We start from the raw sequence: 25,574 nt of genomic DNA, 5'->3' as shown, positions 1-25,574 counted from the left end.
GAACAATATGTCCTATAAATTTAATATAAGCATAAATCAAGTAGGAACTATGTGTTTAACTCGAGGGGTTTAAAGCAATTTGGCAACACATCATTACAGTTCCCAAAACACATGCAAAAAGAAAATACAGTCCAGCCCATTAATTTTAAAAAACTTAAGATATAACATGATGATCTCATTATCTGTTTATGGGATACATTACATTTTTAATACATCATCCTGTCTTGTATTTGACTTGATTTTATTCTGTACAACAAACATAGTCATATACTGGTCTGTAAGCATTAAGCACTTTTTTTACATAAATTGGCCAAAACTATGAACCTACTATTATCATTTGTTAGGTGTTTAAAAAAATAATTATGTATTGTGTGTTATATCCTGCACAGCTTCATTTTGGATTGAATTCTGCCAATGTTAAAAAAAATAGTAGCTTCTGAATTGTCTTGGAGTACATGATGTGAAAAAGGGCCACCTGTTCCAATGAGAAAAGTAGCCACAGTAACAGTCAGGACAGCAATCATTTTCAATGAACCGTTGCCTAGCAACACCTTCAGATAGTCAACAGACTTTATCATCAAATACAGTCTGATCATACAGCTTGGTTCAACTTGGAACAAAATGTAATGGAACCAATGACACAGAATCTCTGTTTCTCCTTTCAGACTAATTGACCAGAATTAGGACACTTTGTATTAATAGATTTTGGTACATGAGTGTTTGGACAACAGTCTCTACAGAATAGACCTTACTTAGGTTGCTTATAATGGAAAATTACTTAATACTACATTCTTAAAGCAACACAACTTGATCTGTCTGGGACTGAACAACACTGCATAAATATACACAAACAACAATACAGATAATTTTATTCTGAAAGAATACAAGCTACCTAATGTGGCCAATCCATTGAAAATAAAAACGAATTTGCTGGAGTGAAAACACCAAATAGTTTCCTTTAATTCACCTGGTGAGTAAACACTGGTCTCACCCAGTAACGCCTTGTTTGCTTCAAATAAGAACGATGCTAATTTGGCATTTAACAGATTTACTGTCAATATCATCATAGCAGTAACATCAAATATACAAATATTACCCATACTGACTAGATAGATTTTGTAAAAACAAAAAGCACCAAAAATATTTCAATGCTGGAGAAAAAATATGTAAATACAAAGTTTTATATATTTTTGCTGGAGGATTATTTTTACTTACAGATTCTAAATGTATATGATATTTTATTTGACATTGTTCACTCAATTCTTGAAGTGATTGCTTTATTGAAACTTCCTTTACTCCAGAATGGTTTCCAACTGCTATTATTGTGGAATAATAGTATAAAAAAGAAATGTTTGCATTTTATTACTATTTATATATGTAGGATATGATATGTAATCCATAACGACAATGAAGAGAATGGTCATATTATACAGTATGCTGAAATAAATATATTCATAAAGGATAACCTTATGCCTACACTTTTATCTTCTCTGCTTCAGTGGCAGTGCTGCTGTATGGTAGTAATTCCACATTCTATAGCTCATTGTGTGTTTTAGTCGACATTCAGGGAACTTCTCAAATAAGGGGCTCTGTACCCCCCCAGCCTACTGCGTAAAGACAGCCTAGGAGAACTAGTGAATTGACACCTACATAATCCAGCATCATTAAAGAGTTGCAGAACGCTGTCAGTTCTACCAAGTGTCAAACAGCTATAAAAATCAAATCCATATCATTAGACAACTACAGTATGTTGTATCTAAAGCATGTCACAAGTAGTTTTCAGCAGGTCTGCCCTGATTTCAAAGATAATTTTATTAAAAACATACATTATGTCATCAAACGAACATTGAGCTCTGACGTAAGTATTCAAGTGTTAATAATTGAGCAGTCAACACATTGTTCTCAGCCTTTGGGCTAAGATCAAGCATAGTTTCCAAAAAAGAAATTTTTTTGTCCTTATCAGTTTAATATCTGGTACGTCCCCTACCCTGGGAACCATACATTAAATTGATTTTTGGAACAGGTAGATGGAATAGGGGCTTGCTCCGTCCACTCAACGCATCGACCTAGTATTGCAGTAACTCCAGGAAGGATATACCCCCACAATTAAAACAATATATACAGTATATAAAAGGTGTTGTCAGAAGCATCTGATGCTTGGTGTTCTCTCAACACTGTCAGTTATGTGTTTTGTCAAGTCATGCAGAAAAGGGCTTTTGCCTTTAAATGCAGTTTTCTATTTAAAAAGGTTTACCCCTCATTTAAACCTGAGTGTACCTGCTAAGCTTCGTAGCACTGTAACAGAAATTTTGGACTCCCGCATTTCTTGAACCTTAATTATTATTAACAGTAACTCATATTAATCTAATCACTATGAACAGTATCTCCTATGAATGAATGATTAAAAACCACAATACAGGTAGGATGAAATCAAATCAATAAATTGTGAAGTGATTTTGACATGATAAATCAGTGACTTTCACATGGGTTTAATCCCCCCCCCCATCTGATTTAAGAAGTGATTCAACCTGTACACGCCCTGGCAGCCACACAGGTATCATCAGAGGTGACATCAGGTATAGCATTAATTATTTCTCCCGAGATGACGTCACTTCCTCTTTCCTCACCATCCTATAAAAGCGGGCGCCGCTGCGGTCAGGTGTCGGTGGAGAGACTGGAGTGGACGGAGGCTGCCGGGTTCCCGATGCTGTCGGAGATTTAGCTCTCCAGAAATACCGAAAGGCGGCCAAGTTTTGCTCAGAATGCGTCCATGACGCACCGACTGTCAAAATAAGAGGTGAAACCAAAACCTTCTGGCATAAGCTTCGCTTTTTTTCGATTCCTGGAGAGCTTAATGCGCCTCGTCTCCAAAAAAAAAAAATGATCGGGAGAGGACTGTTCGTTCTGACAATGCTGTCCAACTGCGGTAAGAAGACTAAACCATGGCATGTGTTTTAATGTGAGGGTGAATTTGGGCTGATGAGAGAAGAAGAAACAACTCCTCTGGGAGACACGACTGTGGGGATTCAGCACCAAGGACAGCGACTGGCGCGTCTCGGATTGCGACCAGAGATGGAGTGAACTGAACGCTGATCACATTTAAGTCGATGTGTCGTAGTGACATTGGGAATAACACAAAGTTTAAGACCAACATGCAAATATAATGATGAGATGATTCATGATTTTCTGCTTTTCTTGCAGTTCTGTCATTGCCACTGATCACAGGTCAGCTGGAGAATGAAGACGTAAAGGTAAAAGAAATGTTGTTAATGAAGTATTCGAATCACGGGAAATAACAACTTTATACAGTAACTTGCTTCATTTATAAATTACCTTGTTTGGAGTTCATAATCAGATACATTACACACATTGACAAAATAAATCGTAGTTAGAATGAATCCCCTCTTTAAAATAATTTAACTAAATGTAAGCATTAATTGGAAATCAAAGAACTTAAATCTGGCTTCTTTCACTACAACCTCCTTTAAATCAATAGATACCAATCAGAGGGCAATGGAAAGCCTTGGCCTCCATGATTTGGTCTCTTTGTAACCATTTCACATCTTCATTGAGAGACAGAGTGAGAATCCACCCCAAGAAAGGGCCTTTAAAGATATGAATTTAAAAGAAAAGGTTTGATGCTTGTGAAACCGGACTGAGAAAATGTTTAAAAGATGTGAATCAGAGAAGAAAAACAGCCAATGAAAGATGATCTGGCATGTGGGATTGCATGACATTGAAAGCACCAGGGAGTTCTGATGACTCTGATGTCTCATCATCACATCTGTGATGAGCTGTTTTTCATCTATAGAGCTCTGCAGATTTATTCCCATACAGCATTCATCAATGGAGCGCTGATTTATTACCAGTCTGTCTGGTGTGGAAGCAGAATTTACATTCATACCCTCTGATTCATGACAATTGTATTTTTCAACAGTTACAAATGCTTTTATGATAGCAACGATTTGAGTCTTTTCTGCGCACCTTCTTTGTCTGCAGTTGACGAAATGCATTGTGGAGGCATTGACAGAGGTAATATCAAGGCCCCACCCTTTACCTGTCAGTCAGGAGTGTCTGGTCAAGCTGAAGACAGGTAAGTCCTGCGCACAGGAGAACTGCATTATAATCAAAATATCTAAATTACTTGTGACATTTTGAACACTGTTCAGTATTTTTCACAAGAATGTTTATATACATCAGTCATAACATGAAATGATGCCTTGTTCTACTTAGAAATTTGGGTCATTTTTATTTTGTTTGTTTCCATGGTTCCAAGTTGGACTTGAGCTTATTCTGGTAGATGTTTTATTTTTCTGGAGCAGCTCTTCAATATGGATTTTTTTTTTTAACCAAATGCGGTATACACAACAACCACATCACATACTGAAGTGTATTTTATTACTTAAAAAGCTTTGTCAATGTGTTTTTTGGTTTCCATGGTTACAAGTCAAATTAAGGCTCATTCTCTGAATGAGATTTGTTTCATCTCAAACCCTCCTTTGTATTGGTAGGATTCACCAAAGCATTTAAAGAAAGAAACCAGTCCTCCCCCCACTGGAGCCACAATGGAACCAACACTCTGTAATTTTATCTACAGTCACATACCCACCTCATAAGGTTAATGGATTGATGCAATGGCTGCTGGGTAAAAACCATAGACAGTCACCACCACTCAGGGGAGACTATTCAGTTACATTGCCTTGTGTTACCTTTATTCTGTCCTTGTTGGGAAAAATCAATCAAGTATTACTCGCTGAGTGTTTGTTACTGTGGAAGAGGAAGCTGTGCACCCTCACAGGATGGAGAGAAGAGGAGTAAGCCACGGAATGAAAAATGAAAAAAAAGAGTGGTATCTGAGCACAGCGCTGTACAGTAGCTGTCTTTTCTGTGCTGAGTATGGATGCACTGCCATTTGTGGGTCAGCAGAAAGCCCAGCGTTTACTGCTGCTGTAATTCACTGCGGGCCAAATGATTAATTGTGCTCTTACTTTGAAAGCAGTAAATTTCAGGGCAATTAACTGTGATGATCTGCTGAAGCAAATCTCTTAGCGCTGTGAAAATGCGAAGAGAAAACACATGCATATGTTTTGCCTCCTGCTGGATTCCATTATTTTTTCATTTCTTTCTTCTTCTCAGCCGCTCATTCTCATGCAGTTTGCTGTACAGTATTAATATGTGTGTCTTGTCTGCAGATGACAGGATTGTTTCTATCCTTCATCATCAGAACTTTCTGAAGGAGCTGCAGGAGATTGCTCTTCAGGGTGAGTCACACATCTCACATGCTGTGGATGTCTGTTTGGTGTCGAAAATTCTGGTCTGCATTGATATGAAAACAGGATAGATGATGTAGAATGAGAGCATGAATATTTTTTTAACACTGTAGGTCATAAAGAGAGAGCTCAGCTGCAGATCGATGCTGGTATACCTGACCCAACAACATCGACTCTTCAGACTGCAGGTAATCTTCCTGGTGAGTTCTGCAGCATTAAGATGTTTATCATTCAATGGATTCACTTCTATTTTGAATAAGAAATAATCAATATTTTTAAAGCACCATCTGTGATGTGATGCATCACATCTGTTATTTATCACTTCACACTGTGAGGTAAGTAGGGTTGACAAACACGCTGAGGTGATTTTCAACTGTTGATACCATCTGAGAACCTTCTACCCAACCTTTTTAAAGCCAGAGTCCCTTTAGGACACAGAGTGGGAGGAGCATTGATGCAGGAGTAATGACAAGAACAATTCTATTAAATACTTTTCATTTGTCTGAAGAATTCCCTCTGGATGCTTGAGCTTCATCCCACTGCCAAATAGGTGAACTGGTGGCTCTGAATTACATGTAGATGTTAATGTGAGATTGATTGATCGTCAATCTTTGAGGGGCGGGGCTAGTGATATGCCCCACCTCTAAACCAGTAAGAGTTGAAGCCCCTGGAATTCCTGAATAACTGAATAATGGTGCATTCACTAAACTTGAGCTACTGTAAATTATATTTCAACCTGAAAAACCAGACAAAGGTAGTGCAAGCCAAACAATATTTGGCATGTTCGAATATGGCATATTGATCGACAATTATAGTATAATTTCATGCAATGATCGGTCAATTGTTTATTTTAAATATATATTTTCATTCATTTGTTCGTTTATTCGTTCATTCATTCATTCATTCGTTCATTCATTCATTTGTTCGTTCATTTCACCTTACCTCTTCCTCTGCTTTTGTGGCTCACGGAGGTTGCTGGAGCCTATCCCAGCGGACTTACTGTCGAGGGGCAGGAAGACATTGCCAGCGCATTGTAGAACGGCACGGCATATTTAAGAATTACATAAAGTACAATTTATTTTTTTGTTATATAAAAGCTAACAAACTGGAAAACACCAGTCAAGGAAAAACACTGAAATCTGACACAACACAAAGTGAGAACATTAATAAACTGCATGCTTTTTTGTAAGCACTTTTTTTTCTTTTTCCTTTGGAGGAAAATCAATATCTTTTAGTATATTAAATTCCTACCCCTCCTTTTTTTGCAGATCGATCCATGGTGGAGGCTTTGGGAGGCCCCGGTGAAAGATCCATCCTGTCTCAGAAAAGTATGACAAGATATGGAAATGGAGGCGGAGAGAAGGATGACAGTCTGGGAGATGAAGCCTCACAAGAGGCCGCTGACAATGCTGAAGAGGAGGAAGTGAAGAGGGAGGATGACAAGAAGACAAGAGGTCACATCTTTGAGTCTGGGCATGAGTCACATGAGAGCAAGGCAGAAAAGAGTGAGGAAGATGAGGAAGAGAATGAAAAGAAGAGAGGGACGTCAAAGAGTTCAGAGGAAAACATGACCAAGGATAACAAAGGTAAGTAGAGAAGTTATCTGAAAAATATTCAGATTAAACGTTATTTTTAATTAGAGAAATTCATTAATGCATATTAAAGTAAGGAATAAAGTTGGCTGAAAGGCAGAGTAAGCAAAACACTGTGCCTCGTACTAAAACCACGAGGTTGAGTGATTGATGGAGGTGCTTCAATCTACATGATGAATTTGAGCCGCCTCTCTGGGGATCAGAGCCAACATGGCTGGCAAGGTGACAGCACGCTAAAAGAAATGTCCTAGAGCTTGTGTGCATGGTCACAGCAGGAAGTATCCACCATTATGTCCATCCTTACACCAAGATTGCAATTAAGATACCCCAAAGAAGCTTTTTCTGTTGAAATGACTTCCACACATAAAATGATAAATAGCACAGATAGAACTATTATACAAATGGGGGTTTCAGCCAAGTCATCTGATTGCCATGCTGTTATTTCCTAAAATGCAAACCACGCAGTACGTGGACCGAGGCTGCCAGCTGGCACCAAATGTTTAATAAGAAGAAGTAAAGTCTGACTGATGGTGAAAGCTTTTCTTTTCATTCTTTATTTTTCATATCTCCAGATGCTGGATCTGGTGAAAAGAGTGATGCACCAAGACACAAGTCCAAGAAGAAGTTTAAAGAAGACAACAAAGTGGAGACAGACAAAAGATCTGCACTTGTCTTGCATAACCAACATGAGAAACCAGATGAAAAGGAAGGAAAGGGGGATGAAAAAAAGAGAGGGAGTAGGGAGAGCTTAGTGCACTGGGCCAAGAGGGGGAAGGCACTGAAGAAAGGAGATGAAAAGGAGGCACAACAGTTCAATAGCCAGGAGGAAGTGCCACATCATTCAAAAGAGGTATCAGAGGAAGAGGAGGAGAAGATGAAAAGGAACATGCACAAGAGTCCAGAGGAGAAGGAGCTGCAGACAATAGCTAGAAGAGGACCTGAGGAGAGGAGGGGGTTGGAGGAGGAGGGGAGCGCCAGCCGGAGGTCAGAGGTGTGCCGTCTTTTCCTTTACTTTCCCAACAAGTTGGTCACCTGATGATAATATGATGGTTCAACATTTTTGGAAATTAGTCGACGTTCTTTCTTGTTTTGAGTTGTGCAGTGATTCAAATTATCTCAGAAACAAGAAATACCGTACATTAATTTATTGGCAGAAAAAAATAAAAAAGATTTTATGTTAGCAAGTTTTAGCAGTGCTGGAGATGGGATTTAGGACACAAAGCTGATATTTTGCCTTTTTTCCTCATCCTATGCTAAGCTAAGCTAAACTAAGCCACTAAAAATGTGTAAGTGGTGATTTTAATCTTCCTGTAAGTCAGAGCAACTTTAGAAGCTTTATTGTCATTAATTAAATTTCAAGGCTGCAGTGGAGGATCATTCCTGAGCTGATATGACTGAGCTCACTGTGAGGAGTGCTAATCACTATACCACTATATGGTTAACTTATTACATATATACTTTTATGTTATATATTATTAATTTAAAGCCTACAAGGCCAATCTTTAGAGTTCTTTTGTTTGATGGCTCAAAACCGAATCCATCAGTCAGGCTTCTGTTGTACTATAAAAGATGATGAAACTGTTTGAATTTAACAAACATCCTCAAAGAAGCAGCTGCTGCTTGGCTGTTTGTTCACATTAAGCTCTTTAGACAATAATGGCTTAAAGATGATTCTGGATTTGATTTGTCCCTGTTTACAGTGTAAACAGTGCATGGAAGCAAATTGTGTCCAGATAGTTTTGGAGCTGTTGCACACATTTACCATGTGTCACTGTTTGCAATCATGTTGTCTTCTCATTACATCTGCAGGAGCCGGAGATAGAAAGCCTCGCAACCATTGAGTCAGAGCTGGAAAACGTTGCCCAGAGACTCCACAATCTGCGGCAAGGATGAGAGCAAGCTTGGCGAAGCGATGACACCGTAACCTCCTCTACTTCCTTGTCCTCCTCCGCTTTACCAGCTGCCTGGTTTCCACGGATAGACCCTGTGAATATGTGACAAGATTACATCTTTCGCTATATTTCTGGAGGGTGCCCCCATGCATCACGCTGCTGCAGCTTCCCTCATTACATTCTTTCCTTCAGACATTCTCATACAGAAGATACATCCATGCGTTCTAAAACAAAGTTTGGTGAAACACGCAGAAGTTAAAATACAGCAACGGTCCTGAAGCAAAAATATGTCTGTTCTTTGTTTTCTCTGACAATCAATTCTCTCTTTCTGCAAATGTATCTCGTCCTCTCTTCAGATTTATTTAACATTGATTATTGATTTATGAGAAAGGTCTAGGTAGATCCAGGTATACACCCACCAGCAAAGTGAGGCTGTGCAGTAACGGCATGTATACATGTACAAAACTCACTCTGGGATGCTTACCTTAAAGGGATGTAGATGCTTACTTAGTATAGGTACAGTCAAGCCAAGGCAATAAAAGAACATTTTTAGAAAGTTGAAAGCTAGATTGTAATTCTAAACTGTTCGGAAATTCTGTAAGAAAACCAATAAATTGATTTAACTTAATCTGGAAATTGTTGTTTTGGTAAATTCTTTCAATGCCTCTTAAATCCATTGTATGACAGTCTTGTATTCCATGTGTGTGATACATGAAAGTGTTAAAGATATGTGACTTAGAAACAGAGTGAAGAGTCATTCAGTACACACATAACTGAACACATGAATTTAAAGTTCTAACTAGTTAGCCAAATGCTAGCTGACTTCAACAGTTTGTGAGGAACTTTCAGTGCGTAGCTCTGATCCAGGTCGTTACCACACACTGCTATCCATAGCCTGAATGAACTCCCCCTCAGAGATAACCACACCCATATCTGAGTGGACAATCAAATATGACGCAGGATAGGTCAATTTAGTCTATCAGTAACCCCGGAGATGATGTAAGGTTCACAATTTAAAGTTCTGAAGTATGTGAATAACAGATAATAGTCATGTTATAGTCTCATAATCAGAGCTTTATGAAAGAGAAACCATGAGGTTGTCTGACCAACCATTACAGCTATAAATCAGATGGATGGATTAAAGCCTGCAAAGGTCTCTATTTGTTAATGTTTAGGTATCTGGATGCTGACACAAACTACATGTATATGAAAGCTTTGGAGCGAAGGGGGCACCAGATGGCAGCACGAGACCACCTTTGTCCAAATGGTAGGTATGGAATAGCAACACAGTCACATTATTCCTTTCATATTCTTTGGACCATGTATATGTGTGTGTATATATATATATATATATATATATATATATATATATATATATATATACATACATACACACATACATACATACATACTGTATATATACTGTATATATATATATATATATATATATATATATATATTATTTTATTTTTCCATTTTGTCTTATGTAACTGACAGACTGAAAGTCATAATATCATCTGTCAGCAAAGCCACTAATTCTGCAAATTCCTGTTTTTGTGGTTTTTGACTAAATCTATTTTTCAGATATCTTCTTTGTGGAAGAAACCATTACAGTAAATAATGTTACATAAGTGGGAAGTGGTACAACAAACCAACACATACAGTGGAATATAATGAATGAAAACAGAAGGGTTCTTATGTTGTTTCTACTGGGGAACAAAACTTCCAACAGTCACCTCTCTGCTACTGGACAGCTGTAGATCATAGAAGCAGCTTTCTCATAAGGAAAGGCCTGCACAACTAATTTAATGCTGAATTACATTAAAATTTAGTCTCTTCAGCTGCAGGCTGTCTTTATCGGCTCTAAGAATGTGATATTAGTGTTCATAATGAATTCATATCTACCCAGTCTGAGATGTCGGAACATCAAATGAAGATCTAGTTATGCAGAGAACATTTGAGTCTGTGTGTAATTTGAGTTCATTTGAGTTTTAGATGTCCGAGGAGGTTGTTTTTTTTATCACTCTGGAAAACAGAAAACTCAGAGAACTGAAGTTTGTATAAAAAATATATCATTTTATTTTCCAGCTACAAAGTGAAACATGTAACATTTTTGTCACACTTCTCAATAAAATAGTAAAAAATACTGTTGACAAAAAATACACTATTGATACATTTCAAAGCACAGAACAAATTTGGCTTTTAAATTAACTTATACTGTACAAATATATACACAATTTACACATCAACAATAAAAAGGAATGAAGTTAAATTCTTCCAGTCTTTTCTTCTATTTTTGTACAAAATAGACACTTTGTTCCTATAGATACTTGGTTTCTTCCTTCTGACCTGAATCAGTAAAAGTCAACTTTTTTTTTTCTCAGTGCTGTGGTAAAGCCCATTCTGTTGCGTATCTCACCCTCAACACTGCTCACTGCTCGCGTCTCGCTTTCTCATCCACATGTTGGGCAGAAACTCTGACCTTTCCTCTACTCTGAGCAGAGTTAAGTGTAGACACAGAGACAAGGCTGACATTCAGGTCTGCACTAACAGACACGAACACACACACACACACTCACACACAAGAACACATTCAGACCTGTTTGGACAGGGGAACACTGGCCTGCTGTGGTCTAGCGTGCTCCATCTACAGCTGCTTAGTTCGCAGGTCTGGTCTGGGATTGGAGGGTGGGGGAGACATTATTAGACACCTCAGTAGAGAGGAGGTCATGGTTTAGATAAGGTATAGAAATGCGTACATTAAATTGGACGGGTCTGTAAAAGGTATTTCAACGGCAATGGGCGGACACCTGCCAGACAGTTTGTCAAAAATAGAAGTTATAGTGCAGAAATCAGTTGGAGCTGCTACGCAACCCTCTGTCTGAGTCTATGTGGCTGACGAACACCAGCCGTACAAAACACGCAGACACTTGAACAAGTGTCTGGACTTCTTTTACAATGACAAATTAACAAAATAAAACATAAACATATATACTGAGCTGCAAAATGAGATGGAGTTCTGTTTGTTTTCAAGTCATAAGCTGCGCTCCTCCTACTGTGGCTCACGCCATGTCTCCCATCATCTTCTTGTAATACATGGACTCGAAGATGTCGTTTTCTCCGGGGCAGTTGTGGTGGCAGGCGCAGGACTTAATGAACATCATGTGCTTCTTCATCACCTGCCCGTCGGGGCATTTGAACTCCATGGGCAGAGTGGTGGTTCTGTGGGGGGTGCAGCAGCGGCCGTCGAGACAGACGCCACAGAACTTTGGCCTGTAGGACTTGGTGGTGGTGCAGCCAGAAATCTCAAACTTCATGGGCTTGGAGACTCTGGGAGTACGGATGCACTTTTTCCCTTTCTGTAGAAATAAAATGTAAAAAAAGAATAATGTTATTAAGGAACGTTTGGTTATTCAACTGCTGATTTTGTACTTTTGCAGTCCTAAAAGTTTCACTTGAATTAAAAACTCACCCGAATGCTCTGCTCCAGCTGGGACTCGCATGGACGAACCATACACAACCGAGTCTGTTTCTCCAAGCGGCATTCGCGATTGTCATTGGTGACCCTGGTGGAGATCCCGAGGCCACAGGTCTTTGAGCATGCACTCCATTCAGTAGTCTGAACCAGGCAATTCTCCCTCATCATTGAGAGATCGGGGCCGTAGGTTTCCTCCTCTCTGTAGGCTGTAAGCACAGTAGGAATGGATTAGATGAAATCCTCATTGTGGAAAGAAACCGTCTTACATTTATAGGACACAGAGAAGGAATCTAACTTACCGGCTAAAGCAGAGCCCATGAAGCTGTGTCTGTAGGGAGAGTCACACTCCCACTCCTCGCAGCACTTCCCTGGCACCTTGACCCGTCTTGGCATGGGACAGTCTGGGCTGGGCAGCCGGATGTCCATGGAGCACAGAGGGACACATCCCACGGCTCCATCCAAACAGGTACACTGGTACTTGCAGCTGCTCTGGAAGGTCTCTCCGCTCTTGTACACCATTCCTCCGAACACACAGGTGGCTCCGTCTCGGGCTGTTGGGGAAACAACAAGTTAAATATGAAGATTTGGTTCCTTAATTGAGGATGTTTGAGTCAGTTTTCAGCAATGGAGAAAGTGCAAATTTTTTCCAGCGGCTCACCTGTGCACACTCCGATACGTCTGTTGATGGGGGCTCCAAAGTCACAGTAAAGACCTTTGTGTGGGTCACAGAGATCTTTTTCAGTGCAGAGCTCTCCCATCTGTTTGGCGCACACCCTGCAGCATCCGCAGCCATCCAGCACCAGGCTCACTCCTGGGGGGCACTGAGGGGGTGTCGCAGGACATGAACACTGGTTGCTGCACTCCTGAGCTGCAGCCTAAAGGGGAGACACACACAAAGGCAAATGCTTGGTTAGATATCATCTACAAAAAATGTGTAATAGTCATATTTAACCACACAAAATACATAAATCTGAAGTTTTGACAGTTAAGTTTAAATTCTTAAAGCCACATAGAAAATAAGTTTCAGTGTGTTTCTCACTCACCATATATGAGAGCAGGACGCACAGGAAAGGCATCAAAATCATTTTCTTCATTCCAGCAGACATCTTTTCTTCCTGGTAGAAATAGATTCTGGTTCTTCCTTAAGTCTTGTTGAGAAAGTCTTCCTTTAGTCTCTGAGTTTGAGCTGGAGAAACTGTTTCTGATCAAGTTGATCTCTTGTCTCGTCTCGTAGCGTTTCTCCGCTGCTCCGGTCAAAATCTCTGTGGTCTGGGTGAAAGCTAGAGTTTAGCTTCAGTAGTGGAGCTGATCTGAGTTCTGACTGGAGACGTGAGCTCCCTTTATACTCGCTGGCCCTCGAAACACGTCACTGGGAGCTGAATGGAGAGCCAGCCCTGGACAAACATGGACATACTTGGCATTCTTTCCTCGCTTCCTGACCCCCACTCCAGACATCCCACATTCCTGCTGTCTGAAGGCAAGGCTCTGCTGCTCAGCCAAACAACACTGACGCTCTCAGAGCGACTTTCATTTGGAAGAGGAGGTTAAGTCTGGTTAGAGGCCTGGGACCCCACACTGGGAATTCCTAAAGACTGACTTAACAAACAGACAGCCGGTACCTATAAATATTATTTTCAAAGAACAGAGAAAAAAAATTAGCCCTTTTCAAAAGGAAAAACTCAAAGAGGCCTACGTGCAAGAAGAACGGTTAAATAACAGCAAGTGGAAACTCATAAAAATGCACCAACATGCAACGATTATACACTACTTGATGTGTAACCGGCGGGAAGATTTTAAACCCACAATAACATTCCTAGGCTTTGGCTTCAAAGGTGCACACACAGGCTGCACTTAAGTAAATTAACACTAGCTGTTTGGGGAAGGAAATTATTTCATTCATTATCTGGTTATCTATCAAAGTGCTCCTGCACAAATACTTGGCTGCAGCAGCAGACTTCTGTAGCATCTGGGACCCTGCAGAGGAATTCTTCTGCACTGACATCAGCGGCTAAACTGAAGCTTTGAGCACCACCCCAAAAAAAACCCCATCAGGACTACATTATAATTGCCTTATGAATAAAGCTGTTTGATCACAAATACTTCCTGCTGTGTGATAAACAGGGTGCATACATATTGATTGTATTCCCCTGTGATTGAAAATATGTACACCAGAGGCACTTATTTTAAAGAACCAGGTGGGAAAAGTATTTGAGTAAAAAAGCAACTGTGATAAAATAAGCAATATATAGAAATCCAAAGTTGTTTAAATCAATCCATCTGATGAAAAAACATCTTGGATGAGAAGTGAAACTTTCTTAAAGTCCAGTGGATTGATTTAAACAAGTTTGGATAACCATGACCTGGATGGATGAGAACCTATACGCACACAAATATATAGAAATTAATGAGAAGATATGTTATATGGTTTGACAAAATAAGTTCCAGATGAATGTCCCCCCTCCCCCCTCACCATCAGGAACAGGTCTTAAGGGGACAAAGGCTTCTCAGTTAATGTCACTTCCTGAAAATGGATTTTTGTAGGTTGAGCATTAGGCTACTTTTCCTGCTTAGTGAAAAGAGGATTTTGTCCAAAACAAAGGCTGGGGGTTTATTTCGCATTTTTCAGGAGGTTTTGACTCTGTTGGGTCTCAGTCAGGAAAAAAAAATTTTGAGATTAAAAATCCTGAGACAGCTTCGGTTCACGAAGCCCATAAAAGCATTAAGATCAAACATTATAGGAACAAAGGCTGCATGTTCTCTGGTTTCTCACCTGTCTAATGAGGTTTAGTCTGTGATGAACTTAAAATGGCCAGGTGTGGACCTACCCCAGCTAGGATTATTTTACTACATGAAACCCCAGAGAGGAGGATTACAGGAAAGTGGCTAGACGGAGGTTTGTGTGTTCTCTCTCTCTCTCTCTCTCTCTCTCTCTCTCTCCCCCTTTTTTTAAAAAAAAAAAGAGATCACACACGAGGTCAGACTCTTATGAAAGGCGGCCCTGCTCTTTCTCCAGCCAGCGAATCGGAAATGAAAAGCTCCCAGAGAAAACCTGGAGCTGAAGGAATGTGAGAGAGAAGCCAGCAGACAGGGCCGTTACTACAGAGGAAGCTTCCCCATATAAGGACGTCTGCTCTTTTCCTAATATGGATATGTTCTCTCTCTGTGCTGGGTCAGTACAGTAGTGAGTCCAGAGACCGTCTGAGCAGGAAAAAAAATACATGTGAATGAATATCTCTGTGTGTGTGTGTGTTTGTGTGTGTGTGTGTGTGTGTGTGTGTGTGTGTGTGTGTGTGTGTGTGTGTGTGTGTGTGTGTGTGTGTGTGTGTGTGTGTGTGTGTGTGTGTGTGTGTGTGTGTGTGTGTGTGCGCCCCTGGGTCCAAAGTTTAACTACATGATATCTAAAGGAAACAGCTGGTGGGTCAACACACGGTCCTCTGATGATGCTACAGAACAACAACACCAGGAGATGACTGACAGATTTATTTCGTATGCAGAATCATTGTCATTCTGTCAGCTTTTATATATATGTATATACACACACACACATATATATATATAATGGTTGTCAAGATGATTTTATTGTCATCATTTAGTTGATTCAACTCAGCTGAATGTTTCATTTGTCCCAGATAAAAATCTATCCTGACTGAGGGATAAAATCCTGAAGATTGTCATTGCAGGAAACAGTGACAGCGGACTCTATTGTTTGCCTTTGAGTACCACATTGCAGAGTTAACAGAAAGTTAAATGAGTTTAATTAACTGTAAAAGAGAACATTTCTCTGGATGTTGTTGTGACGCTGCTGTCAGACTGAATGTTCCTTGGGTTCAGTCTTTCAGCATCAGGGTTTCCTGTGCTGGATATCAGTGGGCTGACTGGTGACATGCTCACTGTTCTGCATCCCTGGATGTGTGGATAAGCTGCCTGCAGAGGCCAAAGGAAACAGACGTCTCTGTGTGTGGTAGGCCCAGATATATCAAGGCTAAATATAGTCCGAGGTATTTTTCTAAGAGTTGCTGTGAGTTAAAATCGGTAATGGAACTATGGTGGTGATATAACGTCAGGGGAGCGTGCTGAGCTTTGTTCTCATTGGCAACGGCGCTGTTAAATATACAGCATGCAAAATGTCTGCCTGAACTTCCTCAAGTTCTATGTTGGTCTACTAATACTACCTTAGTTATCGTGTACACACGGTCAGGAATTAAAAACTTGATAAATAAAAGCCAATAAACGCATTATAAAATAAAGGCCCCCTCAATTCCCTCATTAAAATGACATTTAGTTCAATTGAAATCTTAAAAAAGCAAGCAACGAAACATGTGCACAACTTAATTTGTGTGACAGTAATAGTAGCAAGCAGATATTCACATATCCAGCAGATATGGAGAAAAATGAACTTTTATTTGGTGATGGGTTAGTGCTCCTTTGGGTGTAATGTTGGTCTCTTCTTTTTTCTGCTTTGGCCAAAATCAACCAGTGAGGAAACATCTATTTCTTTTTTGTTAAATGCTTCAATATGCTCATCTTGTCTCTCACCTTGTGTGTCATTTGGTGCTGCACAGGGATGAAATTGGCAAACATTTTCCATATTAATTTGAAAAACTTTTATTAACAAATTAAAAGCTGAAACAATGTGGAAGATATGATACATTCAACGATAACGTCACACAGATATATTCTTTTTTTTTCTCTCCATCACGTGATGGGGTGATGCTCCCAGATTAACTCTAAACTCATTTTCAGGCTCTATGACTCATGTAGTGATTCCAGGTCAAGGCCTGCTCCTAGTCTGGATTTACACACATGCCTTCTGCTACTTATAGCATCAATAGTTCACTACTGTGTGACATCATACGGCTACATAGCTCTGTCAGCTGTGAAGCTTCCACCTTTAGGATCTGTTGGGATGACAGTTTGACCAGGCAACATTTTTATACGTCCACATCGGGCCCTGGTGACAACACCGTTCCCGTTTAGTCTCACCCTCAGGTGCAAAAAGTGGATATTATTCCCAGTTTTCATCAACACCTTGTGTGTATAAGAGCAATCCAGAGGTTGATGATGTCACAGAGGAGGCCTTTGTGTCCTGTGGGACATTTTGTAGCTGTTTCCATGATTCCCGCACACTGCTGGTATTCAGCGTAGCTGACATGCAGTCATATATTCCCAGCACCTTTGGAGGCAAATAAGAGGATAAACATCTCAACAAAAAAGGTCACCTAGTAGCAACAAACAAGAGTTTGGTTTGAATTCTTTACCTTTTACAACAGCTTGGAAACGTATGAGGATTATTTTTTATATGTACCGTATAGGTATATGTAACTGTACAGTGTTTTTCCCCAACTACATTTGAGCTTTAGCTGTGTTATCTTCACTCAGCTGTCCTTTTAACTAAATTCCATTAGTGGTAGCTGGCAGGCTATTTGAGGAATGTTCTCTGGCGCTAGCCTTCAAACCAACCATCATATACCACTGTGCAAACCGAACATGAAACCAAGATCTCAAAATGATTTTCCTGCCCTTATATTTCTACCTCTTTCAACTCTTGGGTTGCCAGGAGAAAGTCGGCGAGGATGGAAAAAAAACAGACCGCAAACAAGAGAGAATTAATAAATTAATTTATTGTCATTTTGGGTGTTTTCGTCGACTTCTAAGTGAAGCGGAAAAGTATGCTCATATTTTTTGGATTAACATTTCACGCTTTGTTCCAGAGGAATGCAGAACAAGGGAGACATCTCTGCCAAAACAGTAAAAATAGTGCATAACATTCCAGTCATCTGCAATATTTGTGAGCAAGCAGTCTAATAAAGACGTGCTGGTCGAGAAAACGGCTGCGTTATTTTACAATTTGAAGCCTGCCTGCAGAAACACTCATGAAGAAATGTTTTAGCGGATGGAATGGTGATCTATTGACAGTGAAAAGGGAACAGGTCAATTACTGAAAAATGAAAGACTTGGAAACCGATGGAAACTTTTTGAAGTCTGCCTATGAAGAGACAAGCAGTGGAAACTAATAATGGATTTGGAGCCGGGGATGATTTGTTGAGATTTAACAATGGGGTTTGTGGGCAGATGAACTGTCAAGATGGAAACTGTGTCTATTTAAAGCCTAGAGTGGTGGAAAATGTTCAGACTGGAAACATGCATGAGACCCAATCTTTTTCAGGCACAGCCTGCACAAATAGCTGGGTTTATGATTACTTGGGGTAATGGGCCGAGGTATAATATATTGACAGTTTGATGCCAGACAAGCATAGTTGGAAGGTAGATCACACTTTTTAGTCAAATTTTCATATAAATCATTTAGTTTGAGTCCTCGAAGAGAATGCATTCGCCAGTCCGCGTTAACAAGAGAGAAGATATTCCCTTCATGCGCCATGGAAAAAAATCCTTTTTGAATGGCTGGAGCTCACAGGTGGAAATCGGCAGATATAACAAGTGAGGTTGATGGGTGGCAAAAACACAGAGAGTGTGTGGAGGGTGCCTTTTGAAAACCTGTGTCCTGGAAAGTGTTTAGACTAGAGACACTGATGAGAATTTAAGCTGTAACTCTTTCAACAAACAACCAAAGCTCATCTCAGCTGCAGATTTACTGCCACACACATGGATATGGAAGTTAGGTGGTCTTTACTTAAACAAAGCCCCATGTAGGTCCTGGTTGGCCTCTGATCTGTTGCGGTGACCTTTAAGTAAGAGGTTGGGGTTTCTAATCTTAGACATTATGTCACGTTTAGTTCTCGCTGAGTGGAGGTCACAGTGAGCCAAAATGGTCAAATGGACCTGACTCTAATCCACCTCTACGCCATCATGAAGCTAAAGCCAGCAAAATCTCATTCAAATTCTGAACCCTAAAGGTCATGCAGCAGCTATGACCCCTAAACTGGTCTGACCTTCGCAGGTGATGATTCCAAATATAGCTGAGGCCCTGCCACACATGGTGCTGCAACATCAGTGGAGGAATTTATCTGAGGCACATCAGTCAAGGTCTGTTCTTTTATGGGAATAGTTCAAATACACTTATTTCCCTTTTCCCTGAAGGCAGCGAGAAGAATGCCATGACTCCCTCGACTGCCTGTGAGGAATGGAGCCAGAGACAGTTTAGTATGAGAACAGAAAGTAGAAGGAAACATTGAGAAAAAGTTATATATTATATTTTCATTTAGTAGCCTAGCAGTGTCTATACTTGACCTGTCATAACAGCTGATCTTAATATCACCATATGATGGTTGCTCAACAGCATTCAGGTCACATAATCAATATCCACAGATACTTATTGACATTCAAGTGCATCAAAAGTCATGAACATGGAAATCCTTCCAATTCCAGGCTTCCCTCGTATATGAAGGAAACCCAGCATCACTAAAAGATGTGAGAGGCTCCACCAAAATATAAAAAAGAAGCATAGTGAGAGGACAAAGGCACTTCAGGAGCCAATCAGATTTCAGTGTTGTTCTGGCTCCACCCATGATGCACACAATACGTCATTGTACCGAAACAAAAACACACAGGTGTTAACGGGCTTGTTGGAAAGACCATTGCTGTAACATTTGTCATTTGACTAAGAATATTTTCACAGTCACGGTGAGAAAGAAGACTAAGTGCAAAGGATTTCGGGGAATTGATTCACGGCTCTGTTTTGACTAAGCAAGAAGCTAACAATGACATGTCAGGATTTCATCTGGCTGGCTGTTGGATGGTCAGAAGCAGGGCTGTGATCAGTTGGGACCAACTCTGAAATGGGGCACACAACACAAAAAATGTTTCAGATTTAGTGCTAGCTGTGTTCCCTTTTAGTATTTATGCTAAGTCTCCTTGCTCCAGTTCAGTACTTAATGGACACACTAAGAAATCTGTATGTTGCAGTGGAAGAAAAACGGGGGCATGAAGTTTATGTTCAAAGTGTCCCAATCCAATCCAAGGCCTTCTAGCTTTGGTAAATACTAAAGCTTTTAGAGATTCTGTTACATTCATGCCGTAAGTGCATTTGCCAAAAATAACTAGCAATAAGTGCATTTAATCTACATAGGAGGCTCTGACAACAGGTTTTATAGTATAAGTGAACTTGATACGGGTGGATGTACAGTACGGAGCCCCTGATGCCGATTCAGGTTATTTCAATGTAACTTTATCATTCAGTTACAACATGACAAAGAACTCTGGCAGGTTTTCAGTCTTCTCAAATTTACTCATCTTATAGTTTACTGAGCCAGAACCACATCCTGTCTTTTTTTACTATTTGATTACAAAACCCATGTTTTTGAGCTGTTTGACTTGAAGTCTTGTGGCTCACACAGAGTAGGCTGTGAATGTAAATACATATTCTGAGGCCACCGCTTCCCTGCAGGAATGTCAGCTTTCCCCTATTAGCTTGGCACACGACTGCATACCTCAACTAATTAGCTTCCTGTAAAAGCCTTGAATAAAAACATCAGCTTTAATCACACGCTGCTGCTTTGTCTCATTCGCTGCCAAGGTAAATGTTACTTCAAGCAGGGGAAAAAAAGGGACATTTTGCTTTTGTGGGTTTCTGCTTCCCTGACAGGTGTTGCGATCTGTGATGTGCAGCGATCCAGGTCAAAACTTCACCTTAGCATTCCTCCACATCAAATAAATCCACACTGTTTATCTGTCATTAAACATTTTAAAGGCTTTCATTTAAATTCATGTGCTTATTTTTTTCTCTCTCTCATTCGGAGGTTGCCTGAGATGTCAAACTGCTCTTTAAATTGTGTGTGTTTTATGTCTGTTATACTGGATGGTTATTTACTGGCTGTCAGTGGGAGAGCTGTGCTCACATACAGTTTCATTTAAAGTGGAGTGGCTTCGTGTACACTTTGTTTGTTTTCTGTCAGAAAGCGAGTTCTCACCCCAGAACCTGTCCACTGCTTCTTTATTATTCAGCCACTGCTTGCCAGTAACACAAAATCTAAATTAACTGGACCTCAAAAAAACATCCCAGCTGTTACTATACCTCCTCATCTTGACAGAGGCCGTTATTAAAATGTCTCAATAGAGATCTTCATGTTTCTTTCAAATAGTCATACCTATGATAAGTTGATATTTCATATCATTGTTATATTTATGGATACTACAGGAATGTTTCATTCAATTGTCATTCAATTTGACTATCAGCTCTGTTTTGGTCTCATCCAGAATATTTGACTTCTTTAGCTTCATGTTCACCAGTTAGCACCCTACTGATTTGCCCCGCTGTAGGGCAGATGGATAAAAGTGGGCGTATTAAGGTTGTATTGTGGAAAATAAAGAAGCAAGAACGATAAAAGTAGAAATAGTTAAACTACAGGCCACAATAACAGAACACTGATTTAATGGACACAATCAGACCTAGCTGCAGAGGAACGAAATCGTTTCTTTCTCCTTCATTTCACATCGTCACAATAACATGATTGTTATGAAAAAAGCAATAAGTACTGAGCATGCCTGTGTGCTGCTTATTCTCGATATGTAATAAAAATAGTGGTAGTGCTTTATGACTTTAACAACTGTACGACTGATGGCATGAATTCATAAACTCCAAAGCCTTTTCTGTATGGTTTAAACATAAAACCAGCCCACAGGTTTGGCTACATGTACTGGCACCAACATGAGTGCAAAAAAAAAAAAAAAGAAGTAGGGAAGTGTGCAATGAGTCCCCTTTAAGCCAGCCGGACCCCTTGAAAAACCATTGTCTGTGTGGTGTCTGCAAACTAAAGAACATTTAAAGTCAACAGTCGATCAGAAGATGATGATGTTGCTGAACGCTGCAGAAGGGAGGGCTGCTTTCAGATGACTAATCAGAATGAACAAAAGGAGAACGATTAATACAGGGAGGACTGCTCCTTTATACACGGCTGTGAAAATATTACCGTTCAAGGGCTTTCCCCTTTCCCAGACTGTCGATGTAAACACAAATGTGTTCCTAACTCAATAAAGGATTGAAAAACAATATTGCTAGCTGCTGATTCACAAGATGTTAAAGGATAATTATTCTTTTTATGACTGATAGTTTTGGTGAACTAATATCTTTGAGAAATCGCTTTTTGTACATGTTTGAAATTATACTTGTGATACAAGAACAGCCAGGACCGGACTCCCATCTGCTCTAATTGTTTCCAGATATGCCGTTTCTGCAGAGTAGCTAACAGGACCCCTCCCTGTCTGTCTGTGTCTGGAACGAAAGGCCTCTCCCCATCTGTGTGTGAGCTGCAAGGTCAGACGGCAGCCGACACCCTTGCCCATGTCTGTCTGTCTGTGTCCTTCTGTCTGTTTGACCTCTTTCTGATGATCTGTGTGTCTGATAGTGAGAAACCGGCCTGCCGTTGTTCATTTTCACTATCCATCGGCAAAAGTATTTCTAACAGTTTTTGGTTTTCTGTAAATCCAAAGAGCAACGACTGCTGCTTTTTCTGAAGCTAATCACATCCAAGAGAGACATTTTCATTCATTCAATGATTCAGCAAAGAAAAAGATGAAGAAGTTTATCTGTACAAGACACGTGCTGGAAAAATGGATAGAATAAGTTCAGGCAGAGTGTGAATGGAAAAAAAATATCTGACATTAGTGCGATTTCTCAACAGTGTCAGAGGAATAAATAAAAAATTGGACTGTACCCTGTTTTGACAAAGCATTCATTATTTCGCAGCATACCTGCCTACTCCAAACTGACAGTGGAAATTATTCCCATCACCTTCACGACAATATGGAATATTCCCCAGCTGTAACAGAGGAAGGTGGATTCCTCAGCAAAGTGAGGAGGAAGTGATGACGCAGGTAGAAGTCAAACTGGCGGACAAGTCAAGTTTCACACGTTTTGTCTAAACCAGCACAGGCAGGAAGAGATGTCTTCCATCAGGTTTAAAGTTGTGTGGTGGTAAATCAGTGGTGAATAAACCAGCTAAACATTTTTAAGTGATTGTAATTGTTTTCTTTCCTTAAAATGTATCTTTACACCTTAAGGCAGCATTATCTTAGCATTGCAAGACTAGATAATAAGTCCAGATACACTCAAAATCATAACTTACCAATTGAAAACGTCACAAATGTACCTCTGGGCAGAGACAATCTGCTGGAGTTGTATACCTTTATTAACCTTCCACACATGTTTCCAGGAAAATATCAAACCTGACCATACATTCAAATAATTTTTTCTAAACTTGTATTTTCCCAGTTTCCAGTGTGTAATAAATGCAGCATTAAGCAGAAAAGCTCACAGGTGAGGTGATGTGTTTAAGTTTTACTCATGTTGGATTAAGTCATGTTTGCCAATTTCCTTCCTCAATTTCTGGAACAGCGACCGAAAGACATGCACCATCACCTTCAATCAAATTACAGATTTTTCATGGTTCAAAAAGTTTGCGTAATGTAAATACATAACCAAAAACAACATATAAGAAAGATTCGGTCATCTAACCACATTTTAATGGGGAACTCTAATGTAAAACAGCTAAGCAGAGGCTTTAAAATCTAATGTAGCAATCGGGCGAAAGCAGAAATCTCGATCCAGTCAATGTGCAACACAGCCCCATGTTGCAATGTCTGCTCAAGGATTATTATTGTCAGATTTATAACTCCTAATCCAGTAAAAAAGTGCTATCATTCATTGGGTGTTATCCCAAATATGTGTGATGCTCATCCACTGAGTTTGCTGCCATCTTTCCAGCTGTATCCCGTCCCGCTCGGTTTATCTAGTCTGTCAGCAGCAGAGGAGGAGGAGGAGGCCATGACGCAAGAACACACTATGATTTGCGCAACCGTCAAAGCAGTCACAGTAAACTCGGACAATTCATGTAATGCATTTTTTAGATGTGATCAAACAATGATCACTTATTTGTAGAATGCATTACAAGATATTCATCAGTGAATTTTTTACATCAACATTCCTTCCTGTTTGTCAAACCATTGATCTTTCTGGAGAAACAGACAAACTTCAGGCACAAAACCCAAATGTTCTGACCAGACATTTGTTACTCACTCCTCATATTTTTGTAAAATGATCAAACAAGTTTTAAAAGCTTGACTGAAGCATTTCTGAGGGACACTTTTACAATTCTGACTGCTCTAGTATCAAATGTGGAGGCCCCAGTGGAAAACAGAGCTAAAGCAGAACCTGCTGTGCTATAAAATGGCAAAGAAAGAACAGCCACGGTCCCTTGTGACATCTCACTTTCAATACAATGATTGAAAGTTGCGACGGTTACATAACTACAAAGTGTCATGCGATGCTATGTGAATATGAAGCCTTGTCCCACTGAGGAGAACATTTGCAGGGCACGTCTGACAGGTAGGTGTTCTGTCAAAGCATGTCAATGTGCAGCCTGTTCCAGGGGCCCGTTCGTCACTCTCTCTGGTCCTGACACATTTTCCCTCTTACCCTTTGTAAGTTCATTTGACTTCATTATCCCTGCAGTTTCCAAATTGCTTTCCTCATAAATCCTAATTTCATTTTGACATCTTTTCTTTTCATCCACCAATGCTGTTTTCCTTTCATCTGTCCATCTGTCTGGTGGCAAATGTCTCCAATCAAACTTCACTGATCTTTATTTTCGTACAAGGCATATTTTCAGTGTTCTTGCAAATCTTATACCTTAGTTTGCACTTTGATTTTCACTAAGCATGTATAAACTGAAGGTGGTACTTTTTCGCTGGGACTTTTGACTGCAACCTTTTGTGGTTAGCTGGATTCTGCTTTACCTTTGCTTCTCACGGTAACTGTACACTGGTATGTGACTGCCTTGCTTTTGGACATGTGGTTTAGCGTGCCTGGCAGGGCGGCAGGCAGCCCTTTTTGGCTCGGTGTGTTTATGCAGGTGTGGGACATTCAGGACACACCGCCCTGCAGAGTGTTTTGGAGGGGCTTTTCAGAGCAGCCTACCCTGCAGTATTAGAAGGGGCCGCCTACATGTGGCATTTAGTGGGACAACCCAGAAAAGGCATTTCCTCAGGTTACTGGAAATGGAGCAGTAAACGGTTTGAAAGTCAAACATATCAGAGTGAAAATTTTTTATAATGACAGGTGAAAGATGTTCAGAGGTGCGTTGTGTGATAGCATCATGAATAAAGAGAAATCTTTATTATAAGCTACAATGCAGGAAGATTGACTTGAAGTCTGCAAACCAGACAACAATACTGTACGAATAAAGTTCATCTAAAGGAAATGGAACCTCACCATTTCAGTCAAATGATGTAAGAAATGGCACCAGGAAGCAATTGTAATAATGAGAGGGGGTACGATTTTAATGATGTCCCATGTGGAATCATTCAACTGCAGGAAATTTTGAATATGCAAATAAAAACAAGTGAAACAGATAAACAGATAAAACAGTTCATGTCGCTGTTCGGTTTA

At 40.0% G+C, this 25,574-nt stretch overlaps 2 protein-coding genes and 1 pseudogene across 3 annotated transcripts; 2 read left to right on the top strand and 1 right to left on the bottom strand.

Moving 5' to 3' along the window:
- The first annotated feature begins 1,893 nt into the window (after positions 1–1,893).
- Positions 1,894–2,103, top strand: LOC137613937 (U2 spliceosomal RNA; annotated as a pseudogene).
- A 570-nt stretch (positions 2,104–2,673) lies between these two features.
- LOC137613451 (chromogranin-A-like) lies at positions 2,674–9,382 on the top strand. Of its 2 annotated transcripts, none has more exons than XM_068342685.1 (8): positions 2,674–2,926; positions 3,202–3,251; positions 4,000–4,093; positions 5,193–5,261; positions 5,384–5,458; positions 6,539–6,856; positions 7,435–7,853; positions 8,672–9,382. In XM_068342685.1, the coding sequence occupies exons 1-8, from the start codon at positions 2,881–2,883 to the stop codon at positions 8,753–8,755; spliced, it is 1,155 nt and encodes a 384-aa protein (XP_068198786.1). In that variant the 5' UTR covers positions 2,674–2,880; the 3' UTR covers positions 8,756–9,382. The 2 variants fall into 2 exon arrangements, with proteins under 2 accessions (XP_068198786.1, XP_068198785.1); XM_068342684.1 differs by having other exon boundaries at positions 5,384–5,470.
- A 1,427-nt stretch (positions 9,383–10,809) lies between these two features.
- ccn2a (cellular communication network factor 2a) lies at positions 10,810–13,552 on the bottom strand. Its single transcript, XM_068343032.1, has 5 exons — positions 13,276–13,552; positions 12,891–13,107; positions 12,532–12,783; positions 12,227–12,438; positions 10,810–12,113 (listed from the first exon to the last, which is right to left on the bottom strand). Exons 1-5 carry the CDS (start codon positions 13,336–13,338, stop codon positions 11,817–11,819), a joined length of 1,041 nt encoding a protein of 346 aa, XP_068199133.1. The 5' UTR covers positions 13,339–13,552; the 3' UTR covers positions 10,810–11,816.
- Between the last annotated feature and the right edge of the window lie 12,022 nt (positions 13,553–25,574).

The sequence above is a fragment of the Antennarius striatus genome, chromosome 19 (genome assembly GCF_040054535.1).
Source record: "Antennarius striatus isolate MH-2024 chromosome 19, ASM4005453v1, whole genome shotgun sequence".
Lineage (NCBI taxonomy): Eukaryota > Metazoa > Chordata > Actinopteri > Lophiiformes > Antennariidae > Antennarius > Antennarius striatus.
Note: the sequence above shows the minus strand (reverse complement) of the source record. Positions and strands in the feature narration are given on the sequence as shown.